Consider the following 23,204-nt stretch of genomic DNA (forward strand, 5'->3'; position numbering starts at 1 on the left):
ATTTGAGCTGGGTGACTATTAGTTACTATTAGGTGTTCCAGTCAGTGGCACCTGGGTTGAATTCTTATTGATTCATAAAGCTGCAAGGCTAGTAGCAAACATCTATTTTACACCTCCAAGTTTCTAATAAGTGCAAAAAAATGGATTTTCTCCAGTATGAAACTTTTCAATAATTAGAGATGTATACATGCATACATTTTAGCTTAAAAGTGGAGAATCTGACATAAAATGTGTAAAATTTTCCACTTTCATTAAGCTAAATTTGTACTTGAAATGAGCAAAAATGATGTTTTATCTCATGTTGGATCTACAGCTGAGATAAACTGTAATATTTCTCTCTGAAATATGACGGAGGTAACACCAAAAGTCTCAGCTACGGCACTCCAAGCTGCGTTAAAGTTCAGTATTTTTGTAAACGTGATTTCTCGGTTTGTGCTCCGACAGGGAGGAGGCTTCAAATGGAGCTTCAGAGGTAACGGTTCAGGGTTTAGAGGGAAGTGGCAAGAGTCGAGGGATTAAAATGGAACAAGGCCGGAAGAGTCTGGGTGAGATCTTTATTTCAGGCACGGAAAGAGAGCCTCTCTTCCTCTGGTGGCGCCAGTCCTCTGCCACTGTTCCATTTCCTCTTCCTCCTTCTGGCTCGAGATCTCGTCCTCCTGTGTGGACGAGCCTCGGTCACCTCCGTACCTCTACCCTGTCCTCAGCCGCCAAGCCGATGATCTGACCTCCAGATGCAACAAATCACAAGAAAATCAACCTGCGACGAGTTTGTTCACTCATATTTTAGATTTTGATTGCGTCACATGGCAGTAAACCGAGTATTTTCTTGTTTTTGGACAATCAGTCATTTTAAAAGTGCTGCACTGGGCTTTCCTTGAAGATTTTTCACCATCAGCAGCTCCAAATTTTCCAAAAAGAGACCCAGAGAAAAAGAATCTGCAACACAAACATCCTTATAAATCACTTTTCTTTATTTAAATCAGCGTTAGGCAGTTATGCTATGAACAACACAGGAAAATAAAAACAATAAGTGACAAAAAGAAAGACATTAAAACATGAGATCCAGTTAACATTAACTGCACTTGGCACTGGATAGACGTTCATGGAAAGAGGAGAAAAAAAAAATATACACATTTATCATACTCAAAATAGAAGTGCCTCCAGTGATCATTACGTCAACCATAGGGTGTTAAAGACTGGAGAACTTAAATATGGTCTCAACAGCGTTTATACTTCAATAAGATACCGTTTTTCATTTTCCCAGATTTGCGATGCCTTGATTCGAATCGATCTCGTCCTCCAGCCTGCGACTGCCTCCGTGCTTTGGTGGATCTGAAGGAATACGACACGTGAGGTTCTACGGCGTCGCCAAAGTTTGAAATACCGCTACGACTGCTCCCGCCTTTCGTTCAGCTCGAGATTCACATCCAGAGAGGAGGCAGAGGCGAGGCCGTCTGACGAGGAACAAATAACGACTCACCCCACATCCCATCACCGTCTCACCGCCCACCAACCCCCCAGTACCGTCACACACCCGATGTCAAGCAACCTCAGGGGCTCTACTTTGTCCCTTTTAGAAATCAACCATCAATTCTTCATAAAAAACGTGGAGGAACTTCTGTTACCACGATACACTCCATTTACAATGGTAGTAGTGCACAGCAACAAAGTCAATGGAAAAAGAAAAACCTAATTTAGAGATATAAATTGAACTCATACATCCAACAAAAAAGAAAGAGAAGAAGCAAAAAAAAAAGAAGTAATCCCTCTCCCAGAAAAGAAAAGTCATGATATCATTTATAAAAACCGACATAAAAATGTGATCAGTTCTCGCTCACCTGTGGCTGTTTGTGGTGGACCCTGATTGTGATGTTTAGACGCTTTCGAGCTGCTGAGAAACTTTGCATCGCTTAATTATCCCCTCTAGAGGTATAACAGGGGAGGAAACTAAATTTTCTACCGTGACTGGTGGAGAAACCGTCCCAATTTAACTCCTAACAAACCTATCGGCAGGTATTAACTGAACTCCTGCTGTGGGTTTTTTTTTTCCTCCACCAGTATTTTAATGAAAATCAGTGGAAATCTCTAAACTGTTTCTTGGGGTTTGCGAGGAAAAGTGTGAGCCAATCCCAGACCAGGAGAGAGAGAGGCAGAGAGGAGAGAGGAGAGGAGGTGGTGACGGCTCGATTCATCTCAGAGGTTTGAGGAGAATCACGAGCCGAAACAGAGAAGAAGAGGGATAAATAGATATATACTCTGCGATGTGGGCGAGGGGGAAATGTGTGTGTATGGTGTGTATTTGTGTGTGTGTGTGTTTTTATGCCTGGTGTGTGTGTGTGTTCTGTCCGTCCAGTGCTTTATCTGACGGTGACGCCGAGTTTTTCCAGCACACGGACTCCTTTCTCCTGGTACTCCTCCCGGGTCAGCCAGAAGTTGTCCTTGTCCTTCATGATGTCGGCCAGCACGGCTCCGCCCAGGAACACCATGTGCTTTCGCCTGGGAGGATCTTCAATCCGGATCTTAAATTTCTACAAGACAAGGGACACAGAGATGGACAGAAGGTTAGCGACGCTGCTCAAAGCTCCCCAGTGAAGATCTAAACCAGGGGTGTCAAACACATATTAGGCCTTGTCCACACGTAGCCGGGTATCTCACAAAACGAAGATATTTTTCTACGATTTGGCCTATCATCCACATGAAAACGCAGATTTACGTCATCAAAAACGATTCTTTTTAAAAACTCCGACCAAAGTGAAGATTTGCGAATTCTCCGTTTTATGCGTCTGCATGTGGACATCAGTAACCGAGGTTTTGCGTTTCGAAACGTCACCGCCTGCGACAAAATATGTTCTTACGTCACATATGCGACCTGTGTTTACATTCGGTAACAGTATGGATGCTCTCACAAGGTTCTGGGCGCTGTTTCTTGTACAGGCGCTTTTTACTTGCTTGTTTTTACTACGTTTAAGAGCAATTCTGCCTCCTTATCGGTCCACACGAACGAGCCTGGCGCCATGTTTCATATTTCGTGGAAGTGACGTTAGAGACGGAAGCTTACTCTGATTGGATAGGATTTGGGGAACTACTGCCACCTAAAGGTCCGGCATGCTTATGAATGTGCTTAAAAACGCACTTATGCGGTTAGGTGTGGATGAAGTTTTATTCTAAAAACGAGGTGGTGTGTACGTAAGTTTTTTTCTAGACGGAGGGGGCAGGATATTCAGTTTTACAAAAACCCTGCTACGTGTGGACAAGGCCTTAGTCCAGGTTCCACATTCAGCCCAGTTTCATCTCCAGTGTTCCAGACCAGTAAAATCACAGCATAATAACCTATAAATAACCACAACTCCTAATGTTTCCTTTGATTTAGTGCAAAAAAGTACATTTTGAAAATATGTTTCACATTTTAAGGGACCATTGTTTTACAAAACATCCTGAACAACCTGAAATTTGCTAAGAAAAACAAGTTCAATTTCAACAACATTCAGCCTCAGTTTATCATTTCCAATTTACAACTTCCAGATCACAGTGTTGACAAAGGAGCACAACATTTAGTCACAGCTATCTGAAACTGAACCATACAGTATGTTACTTTAAAAAAGACAAAAAAAACAACAAAAACAAGACAAAATATTACAAAAATGAGACACAACGACAAACGCGAGAAACAAAACGACAAAAACGACACCCAAAACAATGAAAAAAGCGAAACACAAAATGACAAAAATGAGACAAATGACACAAGCTGGAAAAAAAGGAATATAAAACAACAAAAACATGAGACATGATAAAAGTCTCACAGAAAAAGACAAAAAACAACAAAAAACAAGACAAAATATTTAAAAAATGAGACAAAAAAATGAAAAAAGAGCAATCTAGTATTTTACTTTATGATCCAAACAACTTGTCATGGTCTAGAAATGATTTTAAATTTATAGTCTTACAAATTTACAATCTGCAGTTAATGTCTTCTCTAAGTTTTTACACTTTACAAAGTCAACCTGCAGGCCGTATTGGACCCTCCGGTGGGCCGGTTTTGACCCGCGGGCCGCATGTTGGACAACCCCTGATCTAAATGTTCGTCGATGAAGCAGATTTACTACAAAGCTCAATCCAGAGCCCTAAAACCAGTTTTATTCTGGGTTTGATCCAGTAACACAGCAGCTCGGCTTCTTGCTGGGTTTAACAGACGACATCACATCTCCCCTATCCTGGCTTCTCCTCATCGGCTCCCTGTCCGTTTTAGAATTGATTTTAAGATTTTACTCATCACTTTAAAGCTCAGCCCTGGCTGTATTTTAGACTGTTAACCCGTACGTCCCTACAGCAGCCTCAGATCCTCGGTGGATTCCTCCTGATCATCCCGGGCCCTTTCCATCAGGACCTCGGCTTTGGAACGACCTGCCTGAGGAGATAAGGCTCGCCCAATCACTCACTTCTATTAAATCAATTCTTAAAACCCACTTCTATAGACTCACCTTCAAGTAAAGTTCTCTTTTATCACGCTCTGCCTTTTTATTCCTTTCAAAAACCTGCTTTTAATTAGCTATTCATTCTGCACATTCCTGTTTTTATGTTCTACCTGTTAAAGCAGTTTGTGAATGTTCTTAAAGGTGCTATATAAATAAAGTTGTTATTATTCATCAAGTAAGGTGTTTAAAAACCCAGAAAATGACATGGAGATCAATTCTTACTGTGAGTTCAGTAAATAAATGTGACCAGGACTCAGATATGCAGGACAAAGAGAGGACCAAACAATAAATTAATAAAAATTGATTAAATTAATACAAGTTCATCCTAAAGTTAACCCTCGATAATGAGATGAACTGCTGAGCTACTGCAGCTAGAAGAAGTGACTGTTTGCTGTAACTCCATTAAAAAAAAGGTTTAACCAGCCTCCTTTACTCAACCTCCTAACAAAACAATCCCACTTTTATTTAATCATTGATTAATATCTAAAGATAGTCGGAGAAAAACTATATTTGTTATCCAACAATGCTGCCTTCAGCAAGGAAGATAACAATATTTAAAACTTTAATACACAACCTTTTATTAGATAATCTCAACAAAATGCTTGTAGGACTTTATAGCACCTGCAGAAACAGTACTAGTGTTTGTATCTTAGAGGTTTAACTAACATGGAGGTGATTTATGTGATTTCTGAGCCCAAGTTTTTAGCATTGGTTCGTTTAAAATCTGTTCAAACCTGCTGCTTTAACTCTTGTCATTTCCATCATGCAAAATGAAATTACAAACATGGCATCAAAGCATTCTTAGTCAGCCACTGTCAATTATTTTCTCAGTTAGGGTTATACTGCTAGCCAATAGAAACAGGATAAAACACACCAAGAACACACTGGGAGCCAACATAAAGAGGCAGAAGTAACTGGGAGCTAGTGTAAAGAGGACGAAAGAATACTAAACATGAGTTTGGGCTATAAAATGTAAAAAAAACAATAGTCAAAGATGCTCATCAGCGTTTTCCAAAGTCCAAGCTAATGTCCTCAAATGAACCTATGCTGAAATATTCAGTTATGTTTCTTACACACAGATTTAACCATCATTAAAACAGTTGGAGAATAATTTAACTAATCATTGCAGGCGTCACAGGAAACTGGAGAACAAAGGTCATAGTTTCAGTGTGGAACTAGTTTTACTAGATATTAAAACTAAACAGCCAGAGGGATTAATATTTGGAGCAAAACCGCAAACCTGAAAGACGGCATCATGAGTGGGAAGTTGTCAAACAGAAGAGTTTAAATGCTAATTTATTAAAGGTTTAAAAACGTGTTATGAGTTATAGCATCCAGGAGATATTAGCAATAAGAACATTCACCTGGAGTCAGTATTTAGTCAAAGATTTATGTTTCTGTTTGGGTCTAAGCTGAAAAACACTAAAAGTTCCTACAGAACCAAAGGGAAGCGTAGAGTCAGGTGATCGTCAGTACAATACGGTCACCTGAGGTGAAGTTTCATTTAAAAATACCGATTGTTGCAGCTTTAAAGTAATATTTTACCAAAAAACTCAGTTGTGGTCAGACTCTACTCATGTCAGATTCAGTCCAACAGACAGAACGATTATAAAAACATCCACACAAGCTTCTCAATCGTCTTCTGTACCGTCCGAATGCTCAGTATGTCCAAACACTCATATTTTCACCAAATAGGGCGAAGGATGCAGCTTCTATTTGTTGCTCACGTGGCCGGCTGACAAACAAACAGCTAAAGGTACAAACCACAAGGAGAGGTGGTGTATTTAGGCATAACTGGGCAAAAAATGCAAGCGTTAGGAGGACAGAGACGTGAAATATGCAACGAGAATGACGTGAATTAATGCTGGAATCCATCGTACCTGAAACTAAACAGCCATTTCTCTCTAACTGTAACTCAGCAGGTTTTTTAACATGGGTTAAGTGTTTGGTAGAATATATTAGTGGGCATAAAAACACACCCTAACTCTGCATATGAGATAAACTATTTGAGAAACAGGAGGCCGGCTGCAGGAAAGTGAGGCACATAATGACTTAAAGCTATGAGTCATCTGCAGAGCTTTGTTTACTAAATACTTTGGTGTAATATCATCTGAGTCTTTGGGATACTGCCATAAAAATGTAACGTGGTAATGTTTTTCAAAACAAGTATTTATTACTGTACACTGTTATTTAACCCTCCTGTTGTCTTCATTTACAGCCACCAAAAAATATTGTTTCCTTGTCTGAAAAAAATCCAAAAATTCAGCAAAAAAATTCCCTAAATTTCTGAAAATTTGCAAAACCTTCAGGAAGAAAATTTCAGTAATTCCTTAAAAGTTTCCCTTCAAAGTTTTTTTTTTTAATCTCCCAAATTTGGCAAGAAAATTCTTGTAAATATTTTCAAAAAATGAGTAAAAATCTCCCCAAAAAATCATAAAAATATCTAAAGTGATTCTATATATATCAGTAAAACTTCTAACATTTTCTTTAAGAACATTCACATAAAAATCCACCAAAATCCAGTGAATTTGGCTGGATTTTGGTGGATTTTTATGTGAATGTTCTTAAAGAAACATTTTTAACATTTCTTTTTTTCCACCAAAAAATGTTCAGAAATTTCCCAAAAATGTTGAAAATGTGGACATCAGAAGTTTCACTGTGAAAATATATATATTTCCCCACATTTTCAAACTTTAAACCTGGTCAATTTTACCCTGCAGGACAACGAGGGTTAAAAGAACTGAATGTCTGTTAGCCTCTGGCACTACCTGCTGGTGGTTTGTGGAAACTGCGTCAAAGAGAGAGCACAAAATCCTAAACTTTATTTCCAAACCTTTGCAGATGTGTTTGCAGCAGACGCAAACCACAATTCAAGGTGTTTATTTTACTGTAAACTCTGAGATGTTAGTTAGAATCTACTCACTAAACTGACTCCCAGGACGTTCCCAGTGGTATTTCTACCTTTCTGGCGCTTCACTGCTCCGTACATGTGGGGAAACCCCACCCAGGCAAACTTAAACAAACCCCGAGAATCAGCTGGAAATATTATTTCACACCAGCTGAGAGTCTGGGTGCAGCGAAGCCAGACGTCGCTTAATCTAAATGCACCAGCGGCCTCCTGAAACAACAGTGGCCTTTTTTAGATCACAGAGCCAAACGCGCTCTAATTTGGGCTAAAATTAACGGCCCAGTTTTTCAGTCATACTGTCAACCACATGTGAGCGGTTTCAGCTCAGAGTCAGTAATGCTCGTCAGCTACAGAAGAGGTGGTAAAGGTTGGTTTCTCACCGACAGCTTGTCCACGTCTCCCTTGAGCACACGCTCCAGGTACAGCTGCTTCAGTTCCCTCTCCAGCCGAGAAGGCAGGCCTGGATACATGGTGGATCCTCCCGACAACACGATGTGTTTGTAGAACTCAGGCCTGGTGACGGAGAGACAGAAAGGGTGAGAACAGGAAGAGAACGAGCTATATGGAGACAGGAAACAGAAGCATCTTAAAATAATACAAGTAATGCTGCTGGTTTCGTCCCCTATAGGCACCTCTTCTCATTTTACGTCCACAAATGTAGAAAGTTTCGTCCCGCAGTGACTTGAAGCGGAACTCTGCAAAATGTATTATTCAACAAAGACAGTAAGAGATTAGCAGAGACTTACTGAGTTTCCAAGCACACTTCTTTTTGCTTTTTCCACTCTTTAACATACCCAAGATCAATTTTCAAACTTTCCACACAGAAGTCTGGTGCACTAAATATTTACTTTCATGTCTAAAACCCTCCGTTGCTTTAGAGCGAGCTGATTGGCTGACACCACCATTTCACGTCCATCCGTCACTGTCAAAATGTCTGTAACTTGCTAATGCAGTGCAACATCTGCTGCGACGGAAACACTGAGTCACTCTCAGGAAAGTATTAACTGATGTATCTGTCTTTATCGATGTGAGTGTTTCTGTTGGGCTCACCTGGTGTCTATGTCAGCTGCCTGGATGGTGTTGAAGAGCAGCTCGGCCACTCCGACGCCCTCCACGTTGATGAGGTGGGGCTGGAACAGAGCCTCAGGGGCCTCAAACCGCTCTCCTCCCACCTTGATCACACGACCATCTGGCAGCTGGAGATGCGTGGGAGGAAAGACGTGAAAAGAGAAGGAAAAAAGAAGGTACACTGTAAAAAAAATTGTCGTCTATACGGTAAAATTCCAGCAGCTGTGGTCGCCAGAATGCTACCGTAAAATTACAGTAAAACATTTTCTACATTTACAGTAAAGAAACGTATTGACATTGTTGAATTTAGGGTTTTAAAAAAAAAAGTGATTCATTCCACATTTTACTGTAAAAAAAAGCTTCAACCTTTCAAAATATGAAAATGTACATGAAAATACCATATAAAATGAAGTTTGTGTAACTTATAAATATTACAGCATTTTTCCATTATCAGCACTATTATCATCATTATCATTATCACTAACTGTTGAGTTAGTGTATTCAACATTAAACATATGGATTTTTAGCAAAAATTGCGGTCCTAGCCATCATAAATATTAAAGCATATGTTTTTCATTAACACAAAAGTCCATCAATTTTACTGGGAGCAAACTGTAGTTTTTACATGTAATAAATGCAGAAATTGCAATGTTCCTTGTTATAAATATTGCAGCATTTTTCCATTATCAGCACAACAATATGTACATTTAACTGGGGAAAACTGTCTTCTTTTTGAGAATTAAATGCAAAAATTACAGTATTGTTCTACATATTACGGCATTTTTCCAATAAAAAAGTGTGCAGGAGTCGGGAAATATACTTTTTCAAGAGAAAAAAAATCTAAAAAACACACTTATCTCCTGGTTAACCCGCTTACGGCAATTCAGTGTTATACAAACGGCATCAAACTGTTTTACAGTTCACTGATTTTTACCGTCATGGTTTGACAGGTATTCATTGTAAATTTACAAACATTTTTTACAGCGTATGACACTACTGAAGAGGTAGGTTTTAACGTACAAGACGACTTCAGGGTGTAAAACCTGACTGTGAGAATCGAGGAAGTTTCAAATTCTCAATGTACCTTTTTAAGGACAAATATGTTTACCGATACTGGAAAATAAAATTCTTCCAGAGTGATGATACTATAGAGCACATTAAAGCCCAGAGTGGAGGCACCTAACCGAGCAGAGTGAATGTGTGACCATAAAAAGGCTTCATTCAGCCGAGGGCAGTGGGAGGAAGCGAAGCCCAGCCACCGACGCAAAGTGGCTGCATAGGAAATGATGTAACGTACAGTTCAAGGCCCTTCGGCCACAGTTACATTGCCCTCCTTGTTTCGGCACACTCATGCACACAAAACGATACGTACACACAGGTGTTCACGCACCTATACACCTCAACACACACACCCACCTCCAATAACCCAAACACACACGGTCAGAGAGCTCTGAGACACAACATGAGCTCGCTAAGGCGTGCAGGAACACAGACTTCAGGACCGACGTTTAGATTCTGTGGTTCCCTCTGCAGGGAGAAGGACCTCGGAAAGAAAAGCAAGCCTGATGGAGGAGCGCTGCACCCCCACATATGTTTGAGTCCCAGAGAAAACAGTTAATCAGCAGCACTGCCCTGTCCTGCAGCCGGCAGCAGAGCCAGCAGGGCATGTGGTACTCCGCTCTGCTCAGCGCTGAAACAGATTCAGTTACCCCATTAGTTTTGATTACTTCAAAATACTGCCATTTTTGAAAAACAAATCCTCTGGGGAAGGATTCCTTCTGCTGCGATGCTATTTTAAGCAGAAATATGAAACTTGTGCACATGTGGTGCGCATAAAAAGGAACTCATTTCATATGAAAAAACTAAACAAAACAAAAACGTGAATCCCTCCACGGGTGAAAACTTGTAAAAATGTCCAACTATTTAAAAGAAAACACAGATACTTAATGTGCCTACCAAAATAATGGAAGTTAATTTTATTTTTCACTAGCTGCTGCACATTTATATCCCAAAAGTGACAACACCCTTTTCTTCCTTATATTCAGTCTTGCTGTGTCTTGACTATTGTTTTCATAGGAGGCGTATTTTGTTACCATTTAATGGCATATTTATTAGACAGGTGACAGGAGAAAACATGGGAACAGAAATCTGTGCATTTCCCAATTCCCAAAATTTTGTTTTGGAGCTTCCTAATATCTCTTTGGAGGTGCCTATAATACTTCTGTTCAGTAAAACCCCTGATATGCTTTTGAAATTTGGGCCCCTAGCAGCATGCAAGTGCAGCCATGTCGGTAAAAAACTGCAGAAATGATTTTAGATATCTCTTCTTAGAGCTTAATTTAAATGTTTTTGCTATTTCTTGTGTTTGTCCGTTTCATCAGATTCAGTTTTTTCCTACTAAAGTGTGATTAAGGCACAGAATGTCCATGTGAGGGCAGTAAGTCGTTTTAAAGGCTGCTTTCAGGCCAGCTACCATGTCTGATTAACACCTGATGACAACTACAAATACCAGCTTACATAATGAGCTCAGCTGCAGCCCAACAGCTCTGTGGAATGACTCACTTCCTAAACTCCTTTGTAGGCATTCACAGAGTGACTCTATCATCCAGATGGGCACTGATGACATACATGTGGCTCACTTCTTTGTTTTTCTTAAAATAAAGCCACACTGACTCTAATCGCATGTATCCGTGTTTAATTATTGTGAAGAGTAAACAAGCGAGTGTCTACCGTGTACGATTCCACCAGCACAGTGGTCTCCAGCGCCAGCTTCTGCTCCTGCTCGATGTTGTAGCCCACGTAGCACAGCTTCTCCTTCATCATGCGCACCGTCTCAAAGTCTGCAGAGTGGTTGAAGGCGTAGCCCCTCAACAGCAACAACTGTAGCCGGAGGATGATGAAGAGGGCAGGGAGAGGGGCAAGAAAAGACAGAAAGACGGTGGATAAAGTCATAACACATTGTAATATGTTTGTCTACTAATATAATATGTGTCTCTGCTAGAGGTGGAATTGGCGATAGACCGATATCAGCCTGGCCGATTATCGTGGCCGATATTTGGCATTTTTCCAGTTGGCGGTTTTGTTATTTTTTTGGTTGATTATCCTTAAAATAAATGAGCTGTTGAGGTCTGATGCTGCGTCCTTTCTTTGTATGTCATCACTTGGAGAGTTCAAAAATGTCTTTAAAGCAGAAACTGAACCAGAAACACAAGCTGCCACAAACCAGGAAATTAGCTCCTCTCACAGTGGCTGAGGCTATGCTAATTGCTAGCGGCTACCACAGATTACCCTGAAACAGAGTCTGGAAAACAATAATTAATAAAAATCAATCCAAGTTCACTTCTACAGTCCTTTACAACAGCCCAAGGGGTGACCAAAGTGTTTTACAGTAAAACAAAAGAATAACTTAAAAAAAACAACACAATAACTTAAAACAGAGGTAATAATACTTTAAGATATGGACCTTAGTGGGCAGAAAAAGTGACAGAAAAGTGAAAAATTATGAAACCAGCAGATGTAACTACAGGAAACAAACTGATCAATCTCAGTCGATCTCACATGAACAGAGGAGAGCACTGCTGAAGGTGGGACTAGCAACAGACCGATATCAGCCTGGCCAAATATCATGGCCGATATTTGGCATTTTTACAGTAAGTGGTTTTGTTATTTTTCTTGGTCGATTATCTTTAAAATAAATTTGCTGTTCAGGTCTGTATGTAGTCCCTCTGATGTCTCAAAATCAGAAACTGAACCAGAAAAACAAGCCATTGCAACAAACCAGGAAATTAGCTTCTCTCACAGTGGCAAAGGCTACACTAACAGCTAGCAGCTAAGTTAGAAGTCAGCCACAGATTAATTTGAAACAGAGTCTGGAAAACAATAATTAATAATACTTGAAGATATGAACATTAATGGGCAGCAAAAGTGACAGAAAAGTGAAATATTGTGAAACCAGAGAAGAACAGCAGACGCAACTGCAGGAAACAATCTGATCAATCTCAGTGGATCTCACATAAACAGAGGAGATAATTTAATCGCTCCTATTTCCATTTCACATATTCATTTATAGTCACCCTTATTAGTGAAAAAGCCTCGTTATGAATGACAGGTTCTCTGCCATCACATGCCACTAAAACATTACATTTAATGTATATGTTCTAAATAGTAGCTGTCGGCCTTACTTGATTAACAATAATCAGCATCAAAATCAACCCTGAAAAACCCATACTGGTCAGTCTCTGGGTAAAACATATCAAAACTAAGCCCATGTTGCATCCACTGATAAAGATAATGATGCTAGTTGCACCTTCCTGCGGTGACTATCATTTCAAGAACCACCAACATGACTTAAATCTTTCAAAATGTCCATCTCACACTGGCATACTGTCACAACTGTGATGATTGGCTGATACCTTGATGAGGTAGCGGGTGATGTCCCTGCCTGCGATGTCCAGGCGTCTCGTCAGGTGGGGCAAACTGAAGCCCTCGTATACGGGGCAAATGTGTGTCACACCATCCCCAGAGTCTACCACCACACCAGTGAGCAGGCCTGAAACACATAGACACACACATCAGTTAATAATCTACAATTGTGTCAAGCTTGGTGTGTTTGAATTTTATCCGGTGTGTAATTTGGGCTCCTGACCAATAGCCTCCTTGGCTGAGCAAACACACAAAACCTGGAAAGATAACACATCTGATGTAACAATTAACTACTAATAACTGCTCTCCAGTTGGTAATAAACTCAGAGAGAATGGTAGAGCAGTATGTAGACCTTATGCAGGGCTGCGTGTAGCTCAGATTCATCTGATCCTGCTTAAAGCGCCACACATCAGGAGTCAGGATGTCATACGTCTGCTGCTGCAATGATGTAAAGCCAATCTTATGTGAATGTCTAGACTCTCAGACACAAATAATATGTCTGGTATCTAAATAGTCTCGTAAAACAAATCTTCGACAAAGGTGTGGTAGTTAAACACTGCCACACAAGAGTATTTCCACAATTAAAATTAACAGCCATCATGTTTCGGAGTAGGAAGGAGGTGTTGGGTGACGACTGAAACAGTAAAAGCAGCAAGTGACCGTTTATATCTCAGATAATCTTGACATCGGGGTAAAACTAATTTGTGTGTGATGGATTTGAGGACAGACCTTTGAAAACACCTGTAAAAATTGTCTGATGTGAAACCTCACAACAGAAAAGCTAAATTTTACTGTATCTTTTGACAAAACTTGAAGCTGGAGCATGAATAAGTCGTCTCACCTTGAGCATACAGCGTCAGCACAGCCTGGATAGCGATGTAGACTCCTGCAAACTGGTAGGTCTCAAACATCACCTGGAGCAGAGGACAGGAAGTACAACTGATACATACAGTATAGCCAGAAACACATGAATAAAATGTTCTCTGCAACATAAAGCACAAGAATAAAGAAGCAATTTCCCAGAGGAACTTCTGCAAAACTCTAAAGAAACATCCTCCCAAAATAGCTGCAAAAAAATGAATCCATTAATGACAACATTTGATAGACTAAATATCCATCAGTGGTACATACTAGCCCCTCTCCCCTTTTTTATTCCACACAACCACAAAAGTACCGTGCAGTTGCAGAAAAACTGATCTAAATTTCAGTGTACCTCGATGATCTTCTCACGGTTCTTGGTGGGGTTCATGGGGGGCTCGGTCAGCAGGATCTTGCAGTTGCGGGAGTCGATGTTGAGCTTCTCTGGACCGAAGGTGTAGTCCCACAGGTGCTTCATGTCATCCCAGTTCCTGACGATGCCGTTCTCCATGGGGTAGTTGACCTCCAGCATGGAGCGCAGCTCGCTGGCCTCATCCCCCACCATCAGGTCCTGGAGGAAAGGTGGAAGGTCAACTCGGATAAATATTTAGAAGCAGGGAAACATAGCCCTCCATTTTGTGAAGCCCAGTTTGTACCATTTAGTGTCACCGGGAGGAAGCACGAGCACCAAATATGGGTTTGGAATGTAAAACCAGTCATTTCAACTTGCCTTCTTGACCTAGTTGTCAACTAAAACCAGAAAAATTCATCGCCCATCTTTTACTCGCCTCAAGACGAGCCATCTGCCAGATGACAACAGATGCCTTCATGGAGCTCTTCGGTTGAAAACTCAGTTACCCAGCATGCACAACAAGGCACTATTTTTCCATGCATCTCCACCTGGAAACACTTCCCTTTAGCTACAGTAAACCACTTGTTTTAGCCCCATTCAACTATCTGCATGCAAGGCAGTCTGGCAGTGTAAACAACTGCTGGGTTAGAGCTCAGTGTTAGCCACACAGTCAAGCGTCTCATGTTCCACTCGGAGACATCAAAAGCCTACTGAAGGCAGCCATTTTATGGGTTCATCCTGTTCGCTTTGGCATTAACAAAGTACCAGTCATAGGCATTGCCTCCATGTGGTCTCAATGAAAAAAAAAAAAAAAAAACGGCAAAAAGAAAAACAGAATAACAGATGTGCTTCCGTCTCCAACTCTCAGCTGGCTGCCATGCATCCTCCAGTATGGACACTTCCTTCACACTTGTAAAAAGGTGAAACACTTGCAGATGAGTAAAGAAACTGCCCTTAACTGGACATTACTTATGTCTGCTGTTTCATAGTGGCAGGCCAAATAGGTCTGTGATGCATACAGATAGAGAAAATATGTCATTTGGCACTAAACGTTCCAGCTGCAGCTGACATTTTAACGTGTTTTAGGCTGAAAACTGCAGCGGTACTGGAGGGGGAGTGTAGCTGTCAGGATGCACCAGAAGATCAGAGACTCTGAGAATGGAACCGATCCAAAATCTCTTTTAGCACTCCATCGATAACAGCTGGCCTATGATTCATCGCAGTTATTTCTGCTAACACTTTCAGCCTGGAGAAAAGAGCGCATTAATGCATGGACCCATATATCTGTCTTACTCAGCGCCACTCATTTGGTCATTAACGCTCAACCTCAACACCAAAAATCTCCAAACTAGTTGAGAGGAAGAAGAATGGGGTCAGAGTGAGTAAAAAAAAGAAAGATGAGGGAAACAAATGAAGAAAAGACACCAGATGAGAAAAAAATAAATGAAATTTCCAGTTGAGATCATAACATGGCACAACTCTGCAGCAGGCAGGAACAGGAGGCACACAGCAACCTGAACTTACCATCTTCTGGGCTTTCTACTTCACCGTAGGGGAACAAAACATGGAAGGAGAGGAAGGCAGATACATTAAAAAAAGATGAATAAACAAAAGAATTGGAAAGGAGAGGAGAGAGGGTAGAGAGGAGCCACTAAAATAATGTGAAACTGTCAGACGTTAAGACTGCTGTCTAACAAACAGATCTTTACTCAGATTACAGGATCAGTTTCATATTTACAAGAATGGTCTGAATATTACATTTGTTACGTGATCCGCCAAATTTCCCAGCTGAATTGGGCTGCTAACTCCTATTAGAGCTGAATATAACAGATCTTTTACAGTGTTCATATCAGAAACTAACACTATATTTGATTTTAAACCTTGATTCCTTTCTTTCCTGACCAGATACACCCATCTGGTCAAACCGAACAATCATTTCAGTAACATCAGGAGGAAACGTTTGTACCTTGATCTCAATGTTTCCCACTTTGGCCGTTGAGCGGATGATGGGCCTCCCAACGAGTGCAGGGAAGATGTGCTCTGGGAAGTTGGAGCCTGCATAGCCACATTTTACAAACTACAACAGAGACAAGAAAACCAGAAAGCAGGAGAAGTGATTAGAAAATACATTTAAGTGATAATGAAATAAACAGTGCAATAAAGTAGGACAGCATCACTGTCATTCTGCTGATAACAGCGGACTTAAATAGGATTTAGAGTGAGATAAAAAAAAAGACATACGTGTTTCATAGGGCTACCTTTTTATGGTAAAATGCATTATTTCAGTTGATAGTATCATGTATTAAAACAAGTGTATTTAATGATCTCAAATCTATTCACATTATCAAAACTGCTTCTGAGTTAACACCCTCAAGTATTGTGACGATATTTTTCAATAAGTATCTAGTTACAGAGAAAATCTGCTGATGGTATACGGTAATTCATTTAGTGTTTACTGCACTCGAGTGCAGCGGTTACATGAGTTCAGATAATAACAGCAGCACTGAGGACCAGGAAGAGATAGCATCTGAGCATTATCGCTGCATTAAGATAACTAAAAGACCAGACGATTTTAAAAAGCTCAGAAACCAGTTTTATTTGTTGTTGTATATCGTCCTCCTGCTCCTTACTCTGAGTTTTTATCTCAATTCTCAGACTTTTTATCTGATTTAGTGCTCAGCTCAGATAAAGTCATTATTGTGGGTGACTTCAACATTCATGTTGACGTGGACAGTGACAGCCTTACGACTGCTTTTAATTCAATATTAGACTCAATTGGGTTTTCTCAACATGTAAATAAACCAACTCATAGTTTTAATCATACCCTTGACCTCGTTCTGACTTATGGCATAGAAATCAAACAGTTAACAGTATTTCCCCGGAACCCTCTTCTTTCTGACCATTTTATGATAACATTTCAATTTACAACAATAGATTGTATAGGAGTTAAGAATAAATATCATTACAGTAGATGTCTGTCTCACAATTCGGTGACTAAATTTAAGGAAATAATACCCTCTCTATTTAGTCCAGCACCACTTACTGATATAATGGAAGGGAAATATTATAATTTTACCCCCACAGAAGTGGATTATATTGTTAATAATGCTGCAGCCTCACTGCGTACAACACTTGATAGTGTTGCACCTGTAAAAAAGAAAGTTCTATCTCAGAGAGGACCTGCTCCTTGGTATAATTCCCAGCTGCGGACTTTAAAGCAGGCGTCCCGAAAGCTGGAAAGGAAGTGGTATTCCACTAATTTAGAGGAAGTTTATGTAGCTTGGAAAAATAGTCTAGTAATTTATAAAAAAGCTCTTCGTAATGCCAGGACAACATATTATTCATCTTTAATAGAGGAAAACAAGAACAACCCCAGGTTTCTTTTCAGCACTGTAGCCAGGCTGACAAAGAGTCAGAGCTCTGTTGAACCTTGTATTCCTTTAGCTTTGAGCAGTAACAACTTCATGAGCTTCTTTACAAATAAAATTATTACGATTAGAGAAAAAATTACTCTGGCCCTTCCTGCAAATGTCACAGATGTATCATCGAGTACAGATACTTTAGAATTGGCTGTAAGACCAGATGGATATTTAGAATTTTTCACCCCCATACATCTCTCTGAACTAATTTCAATAGTTTCTACATCCAAACCATCAACATGTCTTTTAGATCCTATCCCAACTAGACTGTTCAAGGAGGCTTTACCTTTAATTAATTCCTCAATGTTAGATCTGATTAATCTCTCTCTAGTAACAGGTTATGTACCACAGGCTTTTAAGGTTGCTGTAATCAAACCTTTACTTAAAAAGCCCACTCTAGATCCAGTTGTTTTAGCCAACTATAGACCAATTTCCAACCTCCCATTTCTCTCCAAAATTCTGGAAAGAACAGTTGCAAATCAATTATGTGAACATTTACAAAGGAATAGCTTGTTTGAAGAGTTTCAGTCAGGCTTCAGAGTGCATCATAGCACAGAAACAGCTCTGGTGAAAGTTACTAATGACCTTCTCATAGCGTCAGATAATGGACTGGTCTCTATACTTATTTTATTGGACCTTAGTGCAGCATTCGATACAATCGACCACAAACTTTTATTACAGCGACTAGAACATTCTATTGGCATTAAAGGGACAGCACTGGACTGGTTTAAATCCTACTTATCAGACAGGTTCCAGTTTGTGCATGTCAACAATGACTCTTCTGAGCATACTAGGGTTAATCACGGAGTTCCTCAGGGTTCTGTCTTAGGACCAATACTGTTCACATTATACATGCTTCCCTTAGGCAACATTATTAGGAAGCACTGTATTAATTTCCATTGTTATGCTGACGACACTCAATTGTATTTATCTATGAAGCCAAATGAAACTAATCAGCTAGCTAGACTGCAAGATTGTCTTAAGGACATAAAGACCTGGATGACCTATAATTTCTTACTACTAAATTCAGACAAGACTGAAGTCATTGTATTTGGCCCCAAACATCTTAGAGAATTGCTTTCAAAGCATATAGTTACTCTGGATGGCATTACATTGGCCTCCAGTACTACTGTGAGGAACCTCGGTGTTATCTTTGACCAGGACATGTCCTTTAACTCGCACATAAAACAAATCTGTAGGACTTCCTTTTTCCACCTGAGAAATATTGTGAAAATCAGGAACATCCTGTCTCAGAGTGATGCAGAAAAACTAGTCCATGCATTTGTTACTTCTAGGCTTGACTACTGTAATTCCTTATTATCAGGTTGTCCCAATAGCTCTCTGAAATATCTACAGCTGATCCAAAACGCTGCAGCCAGAGTACTGACGGGAGTTAGCAAGAGAGATCATATTTCTCCTATATTGGTTTCTCTTCATTGGCTTCCTGTTAAATCTAGAATAGAATTCAAAATCCTTCTTCTGACATATAAAGCTCTTAACAACCAATCTCCATCATATCTTAAAGACCTGATAGTACCATATTATCCTAGCAGAACTCTTCGCTCTCAAACTGCAGGCTTACTTGTTGTTCCTAGAATCTCTAAAAGTAGAATGGGAGGCAGAGCCTTCAGTTATCAGGCGCCTCTCCTGTGGAACCAGCTCCCAGTTTGGGTTCGGGAGGCGGACACCCTCTCTATTTTTAAGACCAGGCTTAAAACCTTCCTTTTCGACAAAGCTTATAGTTAGGGCTGACTGGGGGACCCTGACGGGGTATGCTGGTGTTTTCATTTGCACAACTGACTTCCCCTCTTGACGTCCCTTTAGTTTGCCCCTAGTTATGCTGCTATAGGCCTAGACTGCTGGGGAACCTCTCTTGATGCACTGAGCCCTTCTCTAACTACCTATGTATTTACTATATATACCATTATTGCATTACATTCACTCTGTTTCTTTCTGTGTCCTTTCTCCGAGTGTCCCTGGTCCCAGAGCTGGATGCTGGATGCTTCAGATGTGTGGCTGTGTTTTATGGTCCTTGTGTCCCACCCCCCCACCTCTCTATCTCTACCCCTCTATCTGTATCCCTCTATCTCTACCTCTCTACCTCTACCCCTCTACTTCTATCCCTCTATCTCTACCTCTCTACCTCTTCTGTCCCTCTCAACCCGCCCGGCCAGCAGGCAGATGGGTCCCCCCACATTAGAGCCGGGTTCTGCTCGAGGTTTTTTTCCCTGTTAAAAGGGTGTTTTCCTTGCCACTGTCGCCTTTTGGCTTGCTCTGGGGGTCAGGCATATGGGTTCTGTAAAGCGTCTCGAGACAATTTGACTGTAATTGGCGCTATATAAATAAAATTGAAATTGAATTGAAAATTGATATCAAGCTGACATTTTCCTGACCTCTAATTAACAGATTTTTCTTTTTCCTGCTGCTACACACATTTTTGCATCAAAATTCTGTGTGTCTGCGTGTTTATTTACACTTATATACATTAGATTCTTATGCATTTGTTCCAAAAATGAAAATAACTCGAGACTTTTATCCAAATTGCCTATGCAAAATGTAAATCAAAGATGTAAATTTAAGAAACTGCGGCAAAAATGGAGACCACATTCACATATTTTGGGACTGTCCAAAATTGAAACCATTTTGGGATTCAGGCAGAAATAAAATCCATTTTAGGTGCTGATTTGCCACTTGAGCCATTGTTCTACATAATCAGTTCTATTAAAGAAGAAGTAAAGGATAAAAAAAAAGAATATCTATTAGATATCCTACTACTGGTGGCAAAGAAAATTGTAACCACTACCTCTCACCCTCCACTAATGGAGACAGAGATTAAAGAAAGTGGATTCAATGGAAAAAAACCAAATAATTTAACTTAATTAGATTTTGCATATTTGACAGGCTGGGGAGATGTTTTTGTTTGAATTGTAAGTGGAGATGTAATGATATTTGTGTCTGGATTGTGTATTTTTACGTTCCATAACCCCTTGCTGCTCTTTAATTTAATTTATCTTTAAAATTAATTTAAAATTTTCCTCTTTATGTGGATTTAGATGATGCCATGAGTTGGTTATGGTGCCGAATTGTATATTTGTTTTTGTTTATCATGTGTATGTTTCCGTTTGTCCATTTTTGAGCTGCATATAAATATGTATAAAAACATATAGTTTAAATAAAAAATTGGTTGAAAAAATAATGTAAATTCAGAGGTGATCCATCAGCTAAATAAACTGTATATTAAGTTAAAAATTTTCTTTGATTGCAAGAGCAACGGGGGATCAGTTCTGTCAGTAAAACATCAGTTCAAATCACCTGCTGCTTCATTAATCATCTTACAGAACCAGTTCACCTTCTGCTGGGAGTTTTAGTGAAAGACTGTGAAATTCACCAACAAACCAAACCATTCAGAGCTGCTTTTCAAAGTAGAAATGTTAAATTTGAGTCTAGACCATGATGGGAAACGGTGCACATTAGGGCTCTGAAAATGTGTCAGTGATATATATACGGCTGTGGTTCGAACTCTTCTCACTTCCTCTTGACTTCTCAGTTCAACCCTGACATGGGGCAGTTTTTTTTTCTTCTTCTCTGGCTACACTCAACACTCTAGAAATAGTCACATCTCAAAAAAAGCCTTATTAGTCATTGACATGCTGAGCTAACATCCTCTTTGACTGCTGACGGCGTTTAAACTAGGAAGTCCCTGTACTCCAAAAGCAGCACAGCTACCTGTGTGTGCGATGAGCAAATTAAAAGGATAAACAAAGATCAGCAAAGTTTAGATTATACGGTGGATGGAGCAGAAACTACTTATTCTGATCAAGAGATTACAGCTTCAGGGAAATCCCCCTATGCACCATTTTACCAGGTTGTGGCAAAAGGACCACCAAAATGTGCAGATATGTACAGAGTTATTTCCTAATCTGGTGAGGGTTCTTTCGTAACATTTTTTTAGTGTCCTAAAATGTAAACCATCACAGTTTGTGCCAGAAACTGATGTCTGCGGGAGCTCAGTGCTCTAGATTATAACCAACCCAGCTGGTTTTTGCATTTTAAATGGCTTTAAAGGATCATTGTAACTCATAATGCAGTTTTACACTTGCCAGAAAGTGACTGGAGCCTCTATATTGTCACTGAAATGTTATTACTGCATCAGTGGGTATTTAAAAAAAAAAAAAAAAAAAAAAATATATATATATATATATATATATATATATATATATATATATATATATATATATATATATATATATATATATACTCCATAAGACAATTGCAAATGAGATAGTTCTTTTTTATCTTTTCTATATACAACCCATAGGCAAATCACAAAGACATTTTGCATTTTCTCTCACCATGGATGTAAAAATATGTATCTTACTCTTTGCACATTATTACAGTTTGACCCAGATAAAATCAGATGGAAACCACAAGGGGAAAAATTAAAAAGATTGTACTCAACATTAAGAGTAACTCTGCGCAAAAAAAAATCACTGTAAAATGCATCTTAAAAGAGCATTTCCTTTTTCAGCGACAGAAGTATTGCACAAATATCGACCAAACTGTCAAAAATGAATACTGTTTAAGGAGGTTATCCCTCACATTGTGATTTAATTGGCGTAACTTGGACGATAATCAGTGTCAGACACAACACCGGCAAAAGCCCAAATCTAACCAGATAATTCTTGTTAAAACGATGCTGACAAAAATGTGAATGCATCAGTGGAATATGCACGCAGTGTTGTCTTTCTGAGGACCAAACCGCTCATTAATCGCTAATTAGGTTACATATTTAAGGGCGAAGTTGATGCAAAATAGCATAAAGGTGGTTCCTCAATTCACCTGGTACGGCCTAGCTAACGTTACACCTAGCTGACGATGGGTGTTAGTTCAAAAAAAATGTAGCTACATCCCTCTAGGAGCAAACCAGTTGTACAACAGAAATAACGAATCTGCAAATTCCGTCTGGTTTCCTGTACAAATCGCTGAAATGACTGCCGCAGCTGCCAGACAGCAGAGAGCAGCCAGCTGTTAAACGCTAACTGTGAGCTAGCAGGCTAGCTAGCAGCCGTAGCTTAGTGACCGTTGGCTGCAAATTTGAAGTTACTCGTTTGCTTCAACTTGGGGGTTTATGAAGATGTGAGAGTAGCGGTCAGGGCTGTAAATTCAGCTTCTATGGTGATATTTGCAGCCACTATGCGCGCCGGGTCTGGATGAATGAAAATTAGCTGGCTAGCAGTCTGCTAGCTACACACCCAGTTGACGCTAGCTAGCTGACAGCTCCACTTCCTGTTTCAGCGAATCGGTCGACATTATTAACAGCGCCGTTTAAAGAAAACCACGACTTCGTAGCGCACCGAGCCGATAAGGTGAACTCACCCCGGTCCCGTTGTCGCAGACCACCACTTTCCTTCCCTGGCTGTCCATTATGTAAAAGCCCAGTTGCCGCTGAACCTCCCTCAACTTTCTTCAGCAAGCCGGAAGGAAGACACACCAGCCCGGCCGAGAGGAGGAGGGGAGGCCGCTCACCCGAAGAGTGACGGAGATGGACGGAGATACCCGAATGGCTGCCACTTCCTCCGAGCCCGGCCGAGAGGAGGAGGGGAGGCCACTCACCCGAAGAGTGACGGAAATAGACGGAGATACCCGAACGGCTCTCACTTCCTCCTTGATTAAATTCTTGCATAAAATACTTAATTTTACGGCC

General features: G+C 40.2%; 1 protein-coding gene across 2 annotated transcripts; it reads right to left on the bottom strand.

The window, feature by feature from the left end:
* Positions 1–950: 950 nt before the first annotated feature.
* Positions 951–23,035, bottom strand: LOC111585653 (actin related protein 2). 2 transcript variants are annotated; one of them, XM_035941495.2, is made up of 10 exons: positions 22,877–23,035; positions 16,048–16,158; positions 15,606–15,620; positions 14,085–14,300; positions 13,713–13,785; positions 12,861–12,997; positions 11,179–11,328; positions 8,431–8,576; positions 7,761–7,893; positions 951–2,528 (listed from the first exon to the last, which is right to left on the bottom strand). In XM_035941495.2, exons 1-10 carry the CDS (start codon positions 22,922–22,924, stop codon positions 2,358–2,360), a joined length of 1,200 nt encoding a protein of 399 aa, XP_035797388.1. In that variant the 5' UTR covers positions 22,925–23,035; the 3' UTR covers positions 951–2,357. The 2 variants fall into 2 exon arrangements, with proteins under 2 accessions (XP_035797388.1, XP_023150968.1); XM_023295200.3 differs by lacking the exon at positions 15,606–15,620.
* Positions 23,036–23,204: the final 169 nt, after the last annotated feature.

This window comes from Amphiprion ocellaris, chromosome 16 (assembly GCF_022539595.1).
Source record: "Amphiprion ocellaris isolate individual 3 ecotype Okinawa chromosome 16, ASM2253959v1, whole genome shotgun sequence".
Lineage (NCBI taxonomy): Eukaryota > Metazoa > Chordata > Actinopteri > Pomacentridae > Amphiprion > Amphiprion ocellaris.